Source organism: Lissotriton vulgaris, chromosome 2_1 (assembly GCF_964263255.1).
Source record: "Lissotriton vulgaris chromosome 2_1, aLisVul1.2, whole genome shotgun sequence".
In the NCBI taxonomy this organism is placed as follows: Eukaryota; Metazoa; Chordata; class Amphibia; order Caudata; family Salamandridae; genus Lissotriton; species Lissotriton vulgaris.
The window spans coordinates 1,897,491,576-1,897,508,834 of record NC_141687.1 but is presented as its reverse complement, the minus strand read 5'-3'; the positions used below and the strand labels follow the sequence as shown (position 1 = coordinate 1,897,508,834).

The 17,259-nt window shown below is 44.2% G+C and overlaps 1 protein-coding gene across 2 annotated transcripts in view; it reads left to right on the top strand.

Annotated features, from left to right (window-relative positions):
* MCTP2 (multiple C2 and transmembrane domain containing 2) overlaps positions 1-4,586 on the top strand; it is an 864,328-nt gene extending 859,742 nt beyond the window's left edge. For both annotated transcript variants that reach the window (XM_086958087.1, XM_086958088.1), the window contains one exon: positions 2,855-4,586. In XM_086958087.1, coding sequence (XP_086814213.1) covers positions 2,855-2,905 — 51 coding nt within the window. In that variant the 3' untranslated portion in view covers positions 2,906-4,586. The remainder of the gene's footprint in view (positions 1-2,854) is intronic.
* Positions 4,587-17,259: the final 12,673 nt, after the last annotated feature.

Sequence of the window (17,259 nt, the reverse complement as noted above, 5' to 3'; positions counted from 1 at the left end):
CTCAAAGCAAAAAATACATTTCAATTTTTTGCTGCACTTTTTTTTTAGGTTAGAGCTGACTATCAGGAACTGAGTATTGTTCCGATTCCATTTCAGTTTCATCTTTTGGAATAGAATTCTTTTATGTCATTATTTGGGGGATGCTGTTAATATTCCTTATATCAGTATATAGGTTTTCTACATCTTGATGGAAAGAGAGGTCTAGTTTATCTATGAAGCCCAAAAGAGGTTTTAGGTGTAACTTAAATAAGGTGAGGATCGTTATCGATCTTTTTGAGACAGTGAAAAGTGTTGTTACAGATCGCCCAGAAGGAGTGTTTTATTTATTTTATCTAGCCATGATCTTGTTGATATGATGAGAGCAGTGCTTAATTTGTAAAATAGTAAGTGCTGGTACCCAAAGGTTTTCTCAGAAGCCCGCAGCTAGCGAAAGTCAGTAAGTCTGCCTGACTGTGGCCAGGATTTGCATGCCATAAGGCTATGCATTGTGTCAGGTCATAAGGGTCAGAGGCAGAAACTGGCCGTCCAATCTCACATTTCTCACGGCTGCAGCCAACACCTCGACGCACATGGACGAAGGCCATGCATGTCGTCTTGTTTCTTGCCTATGAGCAGGGGCGGCCTTAGGCATGTGCAAGCTGTGCACCTGCACAGGGCCACCAAACCCCAGTGGCCACCATGCCCATATATATCCTTAATATAATAATCCTCTGAGGATATATACATATTTTCGGGGCGGCCCCTGGCAGGGATTTGGCGGCCTGCGGTTCTGTTCCACTTCCAAACACCCTGACCCCCCCTCTTCACTGGCCTCTGTGCTCCGCCCCGCCCGGACCCCCTCTTCCGGGGCCCCCCACCTACGCTCCCTGCCCAGGGCCGCCATGAGCCTAGAGCCGCGCCTGCTGTGAGGGGTTAGACACAGCCAAGCCTGGCCAGTGGCCAATAAAACATTGCATGCAGCAGTAAGCTATGTGTGGTGCGGGTTTGCTGCCCATGGAGGGTTGGGCGCAGGGTCTGTAGCCAATCCGACGCCATGTGTGCATGTTGAGGGATTAGCTTTATGTAAGGTAGTAAAATATTACTTTATGTTTAATAAATAAAAAAGTAAAAACTCCCTCAGTGACAATGTAACATTTTAAATTAAAAAAAACACTTGACCACAACTCGCGCTCTCGTCATGCACAGCTGATATGATATGATATGATATGATACGGTTTTTATAGAGCGCAACTTACACTCCAAGGAGCATCTTGGCGCTAGTGGTAAAAGTGTCACAGAGGAGGGGAGAAAGGAAATGTACGGGCGACTAAAAGGGGGAGGGGGGGAGAGGGGGCTGACTGAATTGTGTTAAGTTAAATTAGTTTTAGGACGAGGGTGTCAGATGCATTAAAAATCCAGGTTTTGAGAGCCTTGCGAAACAGGTTTTCTGAAGGGATCAGACGCATCTGGGTGGGGAGCTTGTTCCAGGCTCTAGCTCCCAAAAAACCTAAAGATTTTCCTAAAGATTTTCCACCTTTGGTTGAGAGCCTAAATCTGGGGACCACCAGTAGGTTCAGGTTGGAGGACCTGAGCGATCGAGAGGGGGTGTATCTTCCAAACCTTTGGGACAGATAGGTGGGACCCGACTGGTGGTAGGCTCTGAAGGTGAGAAGACCTCACATATATTACATGTACAATAACATCACTGCAACATTTGCAATGACATCATTGAAGGCAAGACTGTGCAAGGTGGGGGCACGAGATATAGCCCCCATAAGGCACAACTTATAGTTACTTGAGATAACTAGTGAGTCCGTTTTTTAATTTATTTTAAATACGTCACGATGTCACTGAAATTTTCACCTAATATAATGTCACTTTAATCTTTGTTTTTTTCAGTGAATATATATTTAAATAAACACACACATATATGTATATTTATATAATGTAGTTAAGCTCTATATTTACCATTTGAATTATATACCTTTGTCTAGAACACTGGTTATGTCTTATTTTGTTACATGTCAATGCTAAAAGTGTTTGCACATGTACACGGTAACATGAGACTGCAATTAAAGACATTTCAGTAAAAATAAACAGATCTGTTTTCGAGTTCTCTGGTAGTACTTGTAATGCATTTTAAATCATTTTGCTGCTTTGGCGAGAGCCGGCATGTGTGTAGTATTTCAGCAGACTGCAAGATTGACACACATAAACCGAGGTACGCCATGGAGATGCTGATTGAAAGAACACCACTTTGTGTTGGATTCCTTACATGCCTTCTGGGAATCCTTTTCAGCAGCACACTCGACAATTTGGCCCTTGGGATTACACCAGTGCTCTACATTTTTCACTGATGTTTAAGTCATTATCATGGTAACAGAGTTCCCTACAGGCAAATTGCTTTGCTCTGTTTGAATGTGGGAAATATGTCCTCGTAAAATGGTTCACCTCCCCGTTTTTTTTCTTTCCTTCAAATGCATTTGTTTAATTTTGAGTCCAGTGTTTTTAGAGGGGACTGTTCGTTGCAACTGGTTTCCCAAATGGGTTTCACTTGCTGCACGACTTCCTATTCCCTATTATGAGCAGGCTAAAACCGCGAACAGACACCCATCCACAGTGCTGAAATCAGGTAGAAATCCCATGCATCTCATTAGAAAAATCTGCTTTTAATATTTTTGTTTCAAGAAATGATGCATGGCTTCTCAAACCTTTCCTGCAATTAATCCCCCACGTTCACGTGTTTAGAGAATGATTCATTACTTTTGAACCTTCCGTGGTTTCCCTCAAGCGCTGTCCTTCGGGAGCCATTAACACACACTGGAGTGAGCTGGAGTTACCTAACAGTGAACGTCATGTCTGTTTGTTTTTACAGGTGCAGTATGCGGAATTGAAACCCCTAAGGAAGAAGAGGACTACTCTTTAGGCACGAGGCAGGCGCTTGAGAAGAAATGCCCTGCCTCTTTCTGTTCTTCACCAGTCAGCACTAATCACTGTCATGGGAGCCCAGTTTGGTTCGGCTGGAAACTTACTGCTGGCTTTTCTGACGCGGCCCTACTGAAAGTTGCCTTTTCCTTCTGTGGAGGAACGGCCTCCAGGAAAAGCTGGAATTCAGAGAATGGCTTGGTGGGCTATGTCTGAGAAAGCATATCTCTTTAATTCGCACTGGCCAAGCTTGATAATGAAATCCCCAGCTTGCACCGCGGCAAAGCATACTTATCAACAATGGAGTGGATGGAAAAGCTTCTCTGAGGAGATACGGCCTGCACATTGGAATACCTCCAGCAGATTCGCCATCTTAGTTGAGTGAGTCAGTGGCAGTGCAAATGCTGCAAGAGTCCGAGGTCTCCTCGTACTTTCAAACATTGAAAATTAGTGATTGATGAAAACCTGCAAATGCTCAAGCGGTGCATTCACTTCCAGATACAGGTGGATACAAGTCTATGCACAAACATATTTTCTTAACTCCTTTACTTGTACAATTTCTGCCTCCTGTGACCTAGAAAAGTGGATCATTGCTTGTGCTTAAAGCCAAAGATTTACCAACACTACAGCCTTAAAAGTAATTGCACAACGGCCCTGTGCTGCATAAAAAAGTTTGTGAAGAATGTATTTAATATATTTTTTTACCAAATAGATTTTATTAAGAGTAATGCCCAGTAATAGAGTTAACATGGATTTTCACATTCCAGTCACACTTCTGAAATATCTATTTAAGACAAAGAAATTCCAAAGGCACATAATTTTATCTTTTTTTTTGGTGTATCATCCTTGTCTGTCTAAAGTCAAATTAATTGTCTGCTAAATGTGGTACAGTACTTGTCTTCTATCTCCATAACCAGAGGTGACATGTCTTGAAATCTCTTTATGGTTAATGTTAAAATAAAAAAAATGCAAATAAATGTGGCATTGATTGTGGGCTGCAGTTTTTCGAATGTTTCTTAAAGCTGTATAAGGGAGAGTTAAATGTGTAGGATATGGCACATATAAAGGATGTGTGTAAATACAGTTTTACTACTTTCATGTGCATTCTTATTTTATCTTGGTAAAGTGGATAATTTAGTGAAGCAATGATGTCTCCCACAAATGCACTTTTCCAGCAGATACCATTTCAAAATGGGTGGGTGATGTGAATCGAGGCTGAGTATCTTTTGACAGCAAGAATGTTAACTGGTAGGAAATTAACCCTTTTGAGGATATTGTTTTTATAAATGCGATTTATTAAATCATGATTTTGATCTGTGCTAAATCAATTGCTGTTTTTTAAAAGGACTTTCCGAATATCGGGCTCAAACATGAAATTACGTGATGAGCTATCTTACAAAGGTTTCTGTAATGGAGTTTTTCTCTGTTTATGAAGAATTTTACTGCACCTTTTGATGGCTGTTCTTCTGAAATGTTTTATATGAATATCATAAAAGCTTGCTACTACAAGTGCAATACAGTGCCAAACGGATCATCATTAGAATTGCTAATGCCACATGTATGTATTAAGGTAAGAAGTTTTTACTTTGATAATACAAGAGGTGTGTTCATTGTTTGTCTATCTTTGTATTTACTATTAAAGTAACACATTTGTACAACGGAATAAAAATATTTTTGTCATACGTGTATGGTGAAATTCTTAGTTTACATGGCTTTATTTAATAATGTATCAAGTTGATTAACAGTCTCTCAGGCATATTTATTACATTTTAATGTAATTACAAATTGTAGCTGATGGTAAACCTTTATCTCTGTCCTACACACAGTGATGTGGGAAAATTAAAGGTAAGAGTGCAGAAAAGTAACCAATCAATTTGAAATATTCGGCTCCCTTAGGCACACCACATTAAAATGATGTGTCTTATTTACAACTATTTAATATTATGATATTTTTATCAATCGAGAAATGGAGATAACGCAAACAACCCAAGATAATCTCCAAATGTGTCCTGGCTTACTCACTACACTTGTTCTGTCTGTCTGCTTGATTGCAACTTCCTTCAGACAAAAAGAGGGCAGATGAACAATTGACTGCCATACAGTTACCACATAATTAATACCAGTATTCAAATTCTGTGCAGTTACCCTTTAAAATATATTGTGTTTTGGATGTTCCAGCATAAGCTATAATTGCGGCGACTTTTAATATTAGTATATTAATGAAAAAAAACTACTAGACATGTCTTTTAGCAATAGAACCAGAAATGAGAACTCAGGTTAGTACAATGAAGCACCCATGGTCCATTCACAAAGTAGTATCAATCTGGTGGTACTTGATGAGGATACACAAATCGTCCATTCATCCCATTTTGCCCTTCAGTAGTAGAGGGTCTGGTAAAGGTAGTCCATGATGGGTAATAGTTGGGCAGACTGGTATCTCCTAGTCAATCCTCTCCTGCACCGGCACATTGCTGCTCACTCTCTCTAGGGAAAGGGCTGAACAAATCAGACTCTCCCTATACTACTTTCCTATTTACCAAGGGTTACAGGTTCTGAAAGCCACTTCTACGTGGGGCAGCAGATGGGGATATTTTACCCTCCCTCTATTCTTCTCCTTCGACAGGCTGATAGTTCAGTGGACTAATGCATCCACTCCAGGAATCAGTGTTTTACCTCATAGTCAAAGATTCAAATCCCACTGGGCCCACTTAGGCTTTTATCCTTCTGAGGTCGTTAAATTGAGTACCTCTGAAGTGGGTAGCAGTAAACATCCGTTTTTTAGCTCCAAGATGCCCTAAGTGTTGTGCTGCAGAAATACACGGTATGGTATGTTACAGGAGTACCAGAAAACTTGCTTTCTGTTTCTGCCAAGACCAGAATGTACCTGTGTCTGCCTGCACATACCACACTTCTGCCCTCCACTCACCTTACCAGACATAAATCAGTGAAGGCCTGGTATACTGCACAATTGTTCCATTATTACTCCTAAGAGACCCAGATAGTCTGAAACTGTTGAAGGCGAGACAATTAGAAGTGACTGACCCATACAGTAGCATCTCCGCCCTCATTCTTGCTCATCCTGCCCAACTGCTGTAGCCTCAGCGTGCATGAAACCAGTAAGTGACTTCTAAGGACCTGATTTAGACTTTGGAGCAGAGTATACTCTGTCACAACGGAGCCGTATTTGGAGTAGGGTGGAACTTCAAGATGTACACTGCGTAGACTACTCTATTGCTGCCACTAACATAGCTTCAATGGAGTAAGGGCCGCCAGAAGTTTGGCCGTGTGTTCACCCACCCTTTTTAGAGTGGCGAACACTTTGCCAGTGTTTCCTGTTATTACCACCAACTAAAATCTGCAGGAAGCGGAAGTGAAAACTGTAAAATGACCCCCAACCCATGAGAGAAAAACCCAATGGCGAGAGGACCATGTTTATTTTTCTTAATTTTCAAAAACAAAATCCTGCTTTGGGATTTTGTTTTTCAAAATAAAAATAAAAGCATTCGAAATTTGTCATATGGCTCAGTCGTGCTGAAGGAACGGATGCATCAAACATTTAATGCATTTACACAAAGTCCTGTAATGGTGGTTCCAGTAAATGCAGAGATGTCTGCTTGGCTGGCGGTCTCTTCTAAATTTGAGTGGCAGAGCACCCTCACCATGGTACTCCGCCATGGGGACAGTACTAAAACTGTCTGCCAAACTCCAAATGAGGCCCTTCGTCCTGAAAATATATAAAGTGGCAGAGTAAATTATGAGAATTCAGGCATTGAGCCAATGTGAGGAAAATGAGCCTGTGCTATATGTGCTAAAGCGTGGTACTACAACTGCGCCTGCACTTTTTACAATCTGTCTGGCCGAATAAAGCAGAAAGTAAGTGCTGCAGGACACAGATGAGGAGGGCAAGAGTACAGTAATACAGAAAATGTAAATAAATGGCTGGAGGTAGGAACATGCAGTAGACGAGACTCCAGGAAAAGGAACTGGAACAAATAATAAAGAAAGGGTTGAAATGAGCATTTGAAGAAAGCAGTAGAAGGACAAGGCAAGGCTGATGGCAAATATAGCAAGAGTTTAAATCAAAGGGGAAAGCATGATAATCTAAATATGATAATGCAAGGAGAGGGAAAGTCCTCCTTAGACTTGAAGTTGGGTATTGGTGATGTGGCAATGGAAAGGATTTTAGAAAGCAAATAACAAGTTGGCTAGAGGCTGAACTGACATATTCATGGAAAATAAATGATGATAGTGAGAGCCCTGTGAGATAGCTGGTCTGTCTATTCTGCTTCCCCTAGCAAGTTTCAAGGTTTGCATCAGAGATTTGTATTTCTAAGAAGGAGCAACGGAATTTCAGGACAGTACATAGTCTTTTCTTCCAGGGGAGTAATTCAGTAAACTACTAGAGCAGTAAAATATGTTCAGAAAGCTATGTAACCTTTGATGTGGCTGCTTGTCCTGTTGGTGGGTTGGTGAAAGGTAGCGTTATTGATCATAGCAGATGCTAACTCTGGTTTCTGGTTGTTGACAGGTAAAGTGATTACGAGCTGCATTATTTTGCTTAAAACAAGTTCTGTTGTGACCAGCAGCTCATTGTGGATGTTTCATCTCCTGTGCCGTAGTCAAGCCTTTTCACATTGTTTACGACGGGAGAGTACAAGAGACAATTCACTAACAGGCATTACTAGTTACTTAGATTACTTTCCAATTGTGGAGAAAGAAGGATCCAAGATTAGTCATTGCCTAAATTTGTAAGGGATTCAAGTGGATATGGTTAAGTAGAGTTCGTGTGTGGTAGCAGCTGAGCTGGAGGGTTTCAAGGCCAAAGATAGATTGAGTATGTTATACATAAAAGTCAATCATCTACAGTCAATGTATATACAAACTTGCGATTCAACACAAGGTGAATATATTGAGGTTCCCGTTCTCCAGACAGTTGGGACGTGTGAAAATCGGACTTCTCTTGAAGCGCCATTTCACTAGGTTTGTGAAAGCTGTGAAAATGGTCACTGTTGTATCGAATGAGTTGCTTGAACTCTTATATGGTGTCATTGTGAAAGGGGGTGATGATAAGCTATGATAACATGGAACATTTTACTGATGCAGCATATGGCCTGGCATGCGAAAGCATGTTGCACAATACTAGTGTGCTAAGGCATGTCTACGAAGTAGCTGAAAAGTGAACTAGAGAGGAATATACTTTGTTTTGTATTTCTTCTCTTCTTGTAATAGAAAATGTATAAGGGCAGACTAGTCAATAAGCACATTACCATGACAATGGTGAAATTGTTGAATACTATTTTGAAGGTGGTAGCTTCCTTCTGATGCACTGAACCTGATCATGGCCCAGGCTATACATATCACATAGAACAAGAGGAATGATAACTGGAGGTGAAGCAGGGTCCGGAGAGTCTTGTGAGAATGTCCAGGCCCTCAGCCACAGCTTTATAGAACTGCAGAGGAGGTGATATCTCAGCTGTACTTGACGACCACACCACTCCACTGAGGAGTTGGAAAGGGAGCACAGGAAGAGCCACAGAATGCTAAGAAGCTTAGGAAATGCCATTTGCAGGAGCCTGTCAGTCAACTGAGATTGAAAAGGGCCTAGACCACTAGTAGAAGTGCACCTGTTGGCAAGTAGAGGGAGTGGCGTGCTGCTACTTTAAATCAATGTAAATCAAGATACAGGAGGGCAGGGACCAGAGAGCAAGCAAGCACCAGCAGATCTATAAACCACCAGAACAACAAATAGAGAAAGAGGACAGCTGATTAATAGAAGACGGTGACTATTTTAGAATAGAAAGAACAGAGCTAGTTACTTGTTTATGAAGGACCTGTCAGAGATGCCTGCGGTGAGCACTTAAGCCCGTCTCACCTTTTGTTAACAGGCGGGGAATCAGAGAAACAACACAATCGGATGGGTTGAATCAGGGAAAAAAGGACAGGTTATTAGAACATTATTAAATAGGTGCTGAACATAACAGGCCTTTCTTCCCTTGAGGACAACAGACTGTAACACAAAACCATTTACCACTATATAACACAAAACCATTTACCTCTATATACACATAAGGTGCTCATTACCCAGAAATGCTACACTATCAGCATATTACACTACATTTCATTAGGTGACAACCCTCACACAAAGACCAAATCAAGAAACAGGGATTGGAAGGCATCTTGAACAAAGCCAATCCCTATCATTGTTAAGTCTGTCGGAAACGAGGGGGGGCGTGGCTAACTGCCAAGCATGGCGGAGGCGAGCTAAGGAAGCTCTGAGACAAACCTGACACTTGTCAAATTATGTTGTCAGAACGGGTCACTTTTGTACTACAAATACCTGCAAGCTGCAGCGGAGCAATCAGGGAACTGCATGTGGTGAGCTGAAATGGGCCCCTTCCTGAGTGAAGTGGATTGGGCTGTAGCTGCGGTGCAGTAAAATTGAAGGGGAATGCAGACGAGTACACTGGTGCGGGGCTGAGCGTGGAATCCTGTGGAACGCTGTTGGTACGGGCGATCTCCTTTTCCCTCCCTGAACGTGGCAGGCGGTGAAGGACATAAGCGGTATCGTGCTGCGGACCCCGGTGCACTGGGGAACGGTGTAGTGGCGCTGACGGACGGTGGGATTCGAAGATGGCGCCCGGAGGGAGGTGATAGTTGCCAGCAGGAAGCGGCGGTGCTGCGGGGCAGCGGAACCCGGCTTTGAGGACTGCGGCGTGTGAGCGGGACAGAGGAGAGGAACTCATACTCGTAGGAGAACGGACCTGGGGTGGAGAGCAGCCGTATACTGGAGGTGTGTGCTGGAACCTGTGCCCCCCCCCCCATTGGATATACAGTGGTCCTGGAACTGTGTTACCCACGAGCGGGGGAGGTCTGCCACTTGGGCTGCATTGCAGGCACTTCGACATATGGGGCACAAAGCCAATTGCTGAAAACAGAGGACGCTTAGCGGCTGCTGTGGGCATACAGAGATGCTGCGCAGTACACAGAGGTGTGTGGAATACTGGGCATTGGGGTGCTGTACAGCGGAGGGGCTTGTGCCTGGAGATATCCGCTTGGAAGGAGTACATTGCCGGACTGCAAACATCACCGCCTAAGCACAGGGGTGAGGTGTTACGTGGCCTAAGAGGCGTGCTGTACTAAGAATTTGCTCACTTTCACCCACATCAATGTCGAGCCCCATGTGGATGTGCTGTACACGAGGGGGGGTTTAGTCGTGGAGCTGGAGCTCTAAGTAGACGGTGAGCTGCTATAGCAGCTGTCTGCAAGGGGAGAATGGACAGTGCAGTGACCCGGCTGAGACCCCGAACGGGTCCTGCAAGGCATTAAAAAGAGGCTTATCCCATAAGTTCCCTCCCCCATTCTGGTGGCAGAAATACTGGTGCATACATTTAACTGAGTGCTGGCAAGCCACAGAGCCCTGGAGCAGGGCCAACTCAGTGACATGGGGCGTACTAGGGCGAAACAGCCGGACGCACAGGCTGCGGACAACGTGAGTGCAATGACGTCAAGTGGCCAGACACAGGAGTCGGATACGGATGTGATCCCCCCAACAGATGAAACGCAACCTGTGGACAAACTACACCTCATACTGAAAGAAATAAGTGACTGGCGATTGGCAATGGAGGCGTAGCTGGGATCCCTCTCTACCAGTTTCAACTTATTAAAGGCCGACCACAAAAATTTAGCGGAGAAGGTGAAATGCAATAAAATAGCCATCGATGACTTGCTCCCGCAACAAATGGAGCAAACTACTCAAATGGAACAGGTACGGCGCCAGCTGAAGAGGCTCCAGGACCGGGTGGATGACGCGGAACGGAGGTCCCTTGGGAACAATGTACGTATACTGGGAATACCGGAGAAAAGTGAGGGGCGCAATCCCACGCAGTTTGTGGAGACCTGGCCAAAAGAGCACGTGGTGAAGTATGGACTGTCGGTGATGTACAGTGTAGAGAGAGCGCATAGAGTACCAGCCAGGCCTCCACTGACTGGGACACCCCCGAGACCCCTGGTTGCTCATATACGGAATTACAAAGATCGCGACACGATATTGAGAGCGGCGCGAGAAAATGCTCCTATTCGATTTGAGAATAAAACGATCTCCTTGTACTTGGATTTTACACTGGCGGTCCAGAAGGCCAGGACCACTTTCTTGGAGGTCAAGAGGAAGCTCACGGCGGTCGACCTGAAATACGCCTTACTCTTCCCGGCCAGGTTGAAAGTGATCTTTTTACAAAAGTCACTTTTCTTTGAGAACCCGGAAGAAGCTGCGGATTGGCTTGAGATCACTTTCTCACCCCCCCACCCCCTGGGCCACGCAGGACTCCAGGCCGAGTGGTGGATCGGGGAACTCCACACGACGACGAGTTGTGCCATCGACACTAGCTGAGATGAATCATAGGGGCGTCGGCTCCTGGGCTATCACCATCGATGGAACAAATTACAAGCAGCCAGAAGGACACTTTGCTGATGGCTGCGGCACTGGAGGAACATGATGCTAAAATACAGGCGGTTTCTGTCCACTCAGAGGGGGCGCCGGCCCGTTCGGAATCAGAATCTAGCCTAACTTTGTTCCTGCTGGTGACTGCACAGACGGCAGATAATTACTGAACTGGGAAAGGGTTCCGGACAGAATTGGTATTGTATAATGTGTTGCCTAGCGCACTTGTCTATTGCTGATAAGATGAGGTGGCCTGTTCCATATGTTAGTACATTAGCATGTAAAGGGTTTGAACTGGGGTACCGAGAGTATGAAACATGTACTGAGTAAATGTCAAAGAGTGCGATGGTGGTTGCCTCCCCCCCCTGTGGCAACTGCATTGAGATATGAACTTAGTAGATTTCTGATTATATGGTTAATGCTGGTTTGGTCATCCGTTGTTGAAAGGGGCAACCGAGTATTGGGGAGTTTTACTGTGTTTGAGGGCTCATCGTTAGTCGATCTGATAATGTCGAGATCAGCGGTTCCTGTGGACCTGGGTGGTCACTTAATGTAAGGACTAATGGCACACTCGGACACATACAGATGTCATTCCTGGAATGTTCAGGGCATGGGCTCCATTCAGAAGAGACGTAGACTGTTTGCACAACGGAATAGGTGGAAAGTGAATGTTGCAATTCTTCAGGAGACTCACCTAAATCATGATGAGGCAGTTAAGCTGAACAGGAAGTGGAGGGGCCAGTTATTCTTTACGTCATATTCGGCCTTCGCAAAGGGAACCGCGATATGGCTGAGAAATGGCACGCCCTTTAAGCTACTAGAACAAACGATTGACAAAGAAGGAAGATATGTGTTGATCCATGGGTTACTTGATGGGGAGCACATTGTGCTGGGCAGTGTTTACACACCAAATACATAACAGGACAAGTTTTGGGAGGGTTTGAATACGCTGCTGGTCGGCTGGGAGGAATATCCATGGGTGGTAGCGGGTGATTTTAATGCGGTGTTAGACATCAGACTAGATAGGTCCCACCCACCACTACATAACGCACCTAGTAAGAAAGTTGCGACGGTACTGAGGAACTGGGCAAGCGTGTGGGGAATTATGGATGTATGGAGGAAACAACACTGCAGAATCAGGGAATACTCATTTTATTCCCCAATGCACAAATTACATAGCGCATTGACAGGATATTCTGCTCGGCCACGCTGATGAGCGCAGTTAGGGACTCCACTCATTTAGGGAAAACATTGTCAGACCATTGCCCGGTGGAGATCACACTGCAGTGGAGCAAAATTCTGACCCTAGTGCTGACATGGAAACTGCAACCGCAGCTGCTAGAAGACTCCGTCTTCAAAACAACAATAGCCAGTACTATAGATACTTATTTCTCCGAAAATGCAAACACTGCCTCCTCCAGGCAGATTAAATGGGATGCATTCAAAATGGTGTTGAGAGGCGTGGCGATCAGTACAAGGGTGGGATTGAGACACGCACTAGTCACGCAACTTACTGACATAGAGAATACACTGGGAAGAATGGAACAGTGGGCCGCATTGGATGACACAAGCAGGGCGCAACTATAAGAATCTAATATACGTTATGCCGAATTACTGGAAGATCTGAGAATGGTGGATAGTAGGCTTCATGCTCAGAAACAACATATGATAGCGGACAGGGTTGGGACCGTTGCTGGCTAGGATTGTCAAAGATGCCCCACTAGTTGTCCCCATACTGGAGGTTAGAAATGTACACGGTGAAATGGTAAGCACACAACTCGACATAAATGAAGCCTTTAGGGAATACTATGCAACAGGCCGGATGATGTTGGTGGGACGGAAATGGATGTCTTTTTTGACGGGTTGCACCTCTCTCAGTTACTACAGGCACACATAGACGAACTCCGACTCCCGGTGACTGCGATAGAAATCAAAAAGGCGAAACATAGTTTGCCCAGGAATAAATAGCCTGGCGGGGATGGGTTGCTGGTGGAATTTTATGCCGCGTTTGCCGACCTACTGGTGCCCCACTTACAACGGCTATACCACTCATCCTTGGAGGTGGGCCCCCTGCCGCTTACCACGTTGCAAGCTATGGTGGTTTCAGTGCCGAAACCCAGAAGGGATAGCACGGATATGGCAGGGTATAGGCCCCTCTCATTACTAAATAGATTACAAGATACTGAGTAAAATACTGGCAAATCGGATTAGTCACTACGTACCACAGCTAATACACAATGACCAATGTGGGTTTGTCCCAGGCAGAAGTACAGCCTTTAATATAAGACGATTACATCAGGTGATGGCTCATACTCTCCAATGGACTGACTCAGTGGGTTGTATTTCATTAGATTTACGTTAGGCCTTCGATTCCATACAGTGGTAATATATGTTTTATGCTCTAGCCAGATACGGAATCCCTGCGGAATACATCAAATGGGTGACACTGCTGTATACAGACCCTATGGCACAGGCGAGAGAACGGGTAGGCATATTTCAAGGCAATATGTGGTTGCAAGGGGCACCGGGCAGGGATGCCCGCTGTCACGCCTGCTGTTTATTTTGGCATTAGAACCCTTGCTATTGAAACTACTCATGCCTGCGGGACATAGGGGTATAGTAATGGGCCCTACCACACACACTGCATCTGCATATGCAGACGATCTAATATTGTATTTTAGGGACTCGCATGCAGACTATGAACTTGTGCCCTCGATTTTTGCCATATTCCAAAAATTATCGGGATTGTCGATAAATGAAAACAAATCCTATGCCTATTACTTTAAGGATGCAACACGTACTGGTGCACTAGTCTTTGGGGACTGGTTGTTACGGATAGCGCCTGGCACCTTCAGATACCTGGGGATCAATATAAACAGGGATACTGATGACATGCTGGAGGGTAACCCGGAAAGGGCTATTACCTCGCTGCGATCCCAAATAAAGTTCTGGTTCACTTTGCCTTTATCTGTAGCGGGGAGGGTAGCAATTACCAAGATGGTGGTGCTTTCCAGACTGCTGTATTTCTTCACCAACCTGCCCGTACTGATACCGTTCAAGATGTTTAAAATGCTCTCCTCTATGCTTACTGAATTAATATGAGGTGGGGGCAGGCAGCGTATAGGCCTTGCAAAGTTGTGCCTAGATACAAGCAATGGGGAATGGGAGTCCCTGACCTGAAAGCCTATTGCTACGTGCGTCAATTGCAATGGCTGGCCTACTGGTTAGCGGGGCAAAACTTGCAAGAAATTGACATGGCACACTCGGACTGGCAGAGGGGCGCAACACATACACTAATGCTGCCTAACAGCAAATTCCCACCATCGGCCCCACACCTTTTGAAAATTGCATTACTCTACTGGAGGCATTCACTTCGATATACCAAGGCAGCGACCCCATATGCCCCCACTATACCTCCTGCTGGGGATCCCCACACAGTTGGGCAGAATCACTATGAGACGGATCCGAGCGTGGGAGGAAGTAGGAGTGACCACAGTGGGCGATTTCTCCAGAGAAGGTAATATGACGTCACATGATGGGTTTACGCTGGAACATGGAGCACCAGACACGCTGTTCCTTCTGCATGCCAGCCTCTCACTACATCTGCACTACATGGGCACTTGGTGGATCACTATGCAGCATTTGATGGGCAATGGCAGACACCTTACCAGGTGGGTATACAAAGGCATTTGCACAGTGGCAGCAGTATCCCTCCGGACTCTGCGTGATTCATGGGAAACGGATATGGGACGGGCATTTAGTGACAAAGAATGGAGTGTGTTGGTGGAATACCCTAGGAAGGTGTCAAGAAATGCGAAATTTAAGTTCATACAACTTATGCTACTGCATAGAGCATATTTGACCATGCACACGCTGCAACGTATGTTCTCAGACTCATCAGATATGTGTCCACGCTGTCAAACACAGGCAGCAGATTTGATGCATGTCGTACACCATGTAAAGTAAGAGCAATAGACAGCACTCCAGTAGTGTGGACATCATAAGCATGACTGAATACATAAACTGGCCTGTGAGAGGAGAAGGCCACCATTGTGACAGAAGAAGATAAAAGAAGATAAAAGGACAATGTGAATGGCTTAATATCCAAATCTAAATAGCCCAGCCATCTACTCTTCATGAAACAATTGACAGCAAGCTACTAAAAAACATTGAAGAGCCTGTACGGATATCCCAACAGATAATTCCAGAAATGATTGAGAGAGCTGACCACAAGAAAAACAATTGTGGAAGACAATACAACTAAACAAATGCTAGACTTCACCATTGAATCAGACATACCAAGCTTTCAATGTGCTCTTGTAGACAGCAGAAGATCAATTGTCATTCCTGAAAACTGGAATATAGGACATACTATATACTTTTCTGGAATCCCAGAGATGCTAAAAAAAAGCCACCTTGACTTATCCCAGAGTTCTCCAAAATAACTTTTATCCTTCCACTGGAACTACAGAACTCATAGGATCCGATCAAGCAAAAGTACTGGATCATCAAGACCCACACTGCTTGCTTTCTCCCAGGCAGCAGCAAGCATGGCAAGTGATCCTTGCAGAAAAAACAAGCCTTGTTTCAGTTTGGAGAAAATGAGGTTTATTTTATGAGACTACCTCAAAGAGTAAGAAATTCCTAATACTAAGACTCAGACTTAAAAAAACATTGGAAATTTGTTGTGACTTGCTTGAAGCTACTGTTATTTTGTTAACTGTATATGGAAGATCAAAAGAATTTGACAACCCTAAATCATTGGAACATTTCCTAAATACCATGGAAGCATTTCCTATGGACACTTAACACTGTCCTCCATCTCAACTATGAAGAACAAAGCACCTATCAAGTGGGTAATAATTATTTGAGTTTTAAAGAAGACAAAAGACATTGAATAAGAGATTCAAAGACCAACAGAAACTCCCAGTTCTAAGAGATAAATCAATGTTGTCACTAAAGGACACTGATGATAATTGACAACTCGCCCTACATAGTGGGCATAGACAAACATGGTTGTTGTTACTTAAAGCCAGTGTATATTCACTCTCACTCACTGCTGGTATGATAAATATGATACATTATTTCAATAAGATTGCTTGTTGATAGTATAAGTGCAGATAGACATCAAGATTTAATGTTGTATGTATAGATGGAAGATGGGGGAGTTGGGCCAATATAACTGATTGGGGGGTTCAGAAGAACAATGATAGACTAATGTAGAATCAATCTAATTTAGTTCTGGCCTACCAACCCAAGCTAGGTAGGGCGGATCGGAGGAACATGCATCTGCGAATTTCAGATGTCATACACCAAGTAGGTAAATCAGAAACTTACTCCTAAGGGTCACCCCTCCTCTATTTCTTCAGGCAGCACATTTGCAAAATGTACAGGCTGAGGACAAGTAGAATCTGCAATGTTGTAAATCCATTAAAAAACATTCAGGTATGCAGACCCTAGGGAGCCCTTTCAGAGCTCCATTGGTGGCCACTCTGTTTGCACTATGTGGAAACTGGATGTTAGAAAGTACTATTTTATCCCTGTTCACTCCAATTTGTTTGCTGAATGATACTGGTGGTAACTACCTCTAACTGTACCCTGGGCTCTGCTAACCAGGACCAGGGCCAGTGTTATTTTTAAAAAGGCAAATGTAATAGGGTACACTGTACACTTACAATTTTCAATGACAGACCCTATAAGTCCCTATCAGATAGTGGAGCCAGGGGGTGCAATCTACCTATGAGTCCCTAGTGGGGCATGGGAGTTTAAAAGCCCAGCAGGTTTCCTGCACTTGCATATGAGCCTGCTGTCCTTTTAAAGGCAGGCCTGCCTTGCAGCCTGTCTTTAAAAGTAAACTCCCACAATCGATATTGACAGACCCCTATAATAAGTCCCTAATATATACTGGGGCAAGGAGT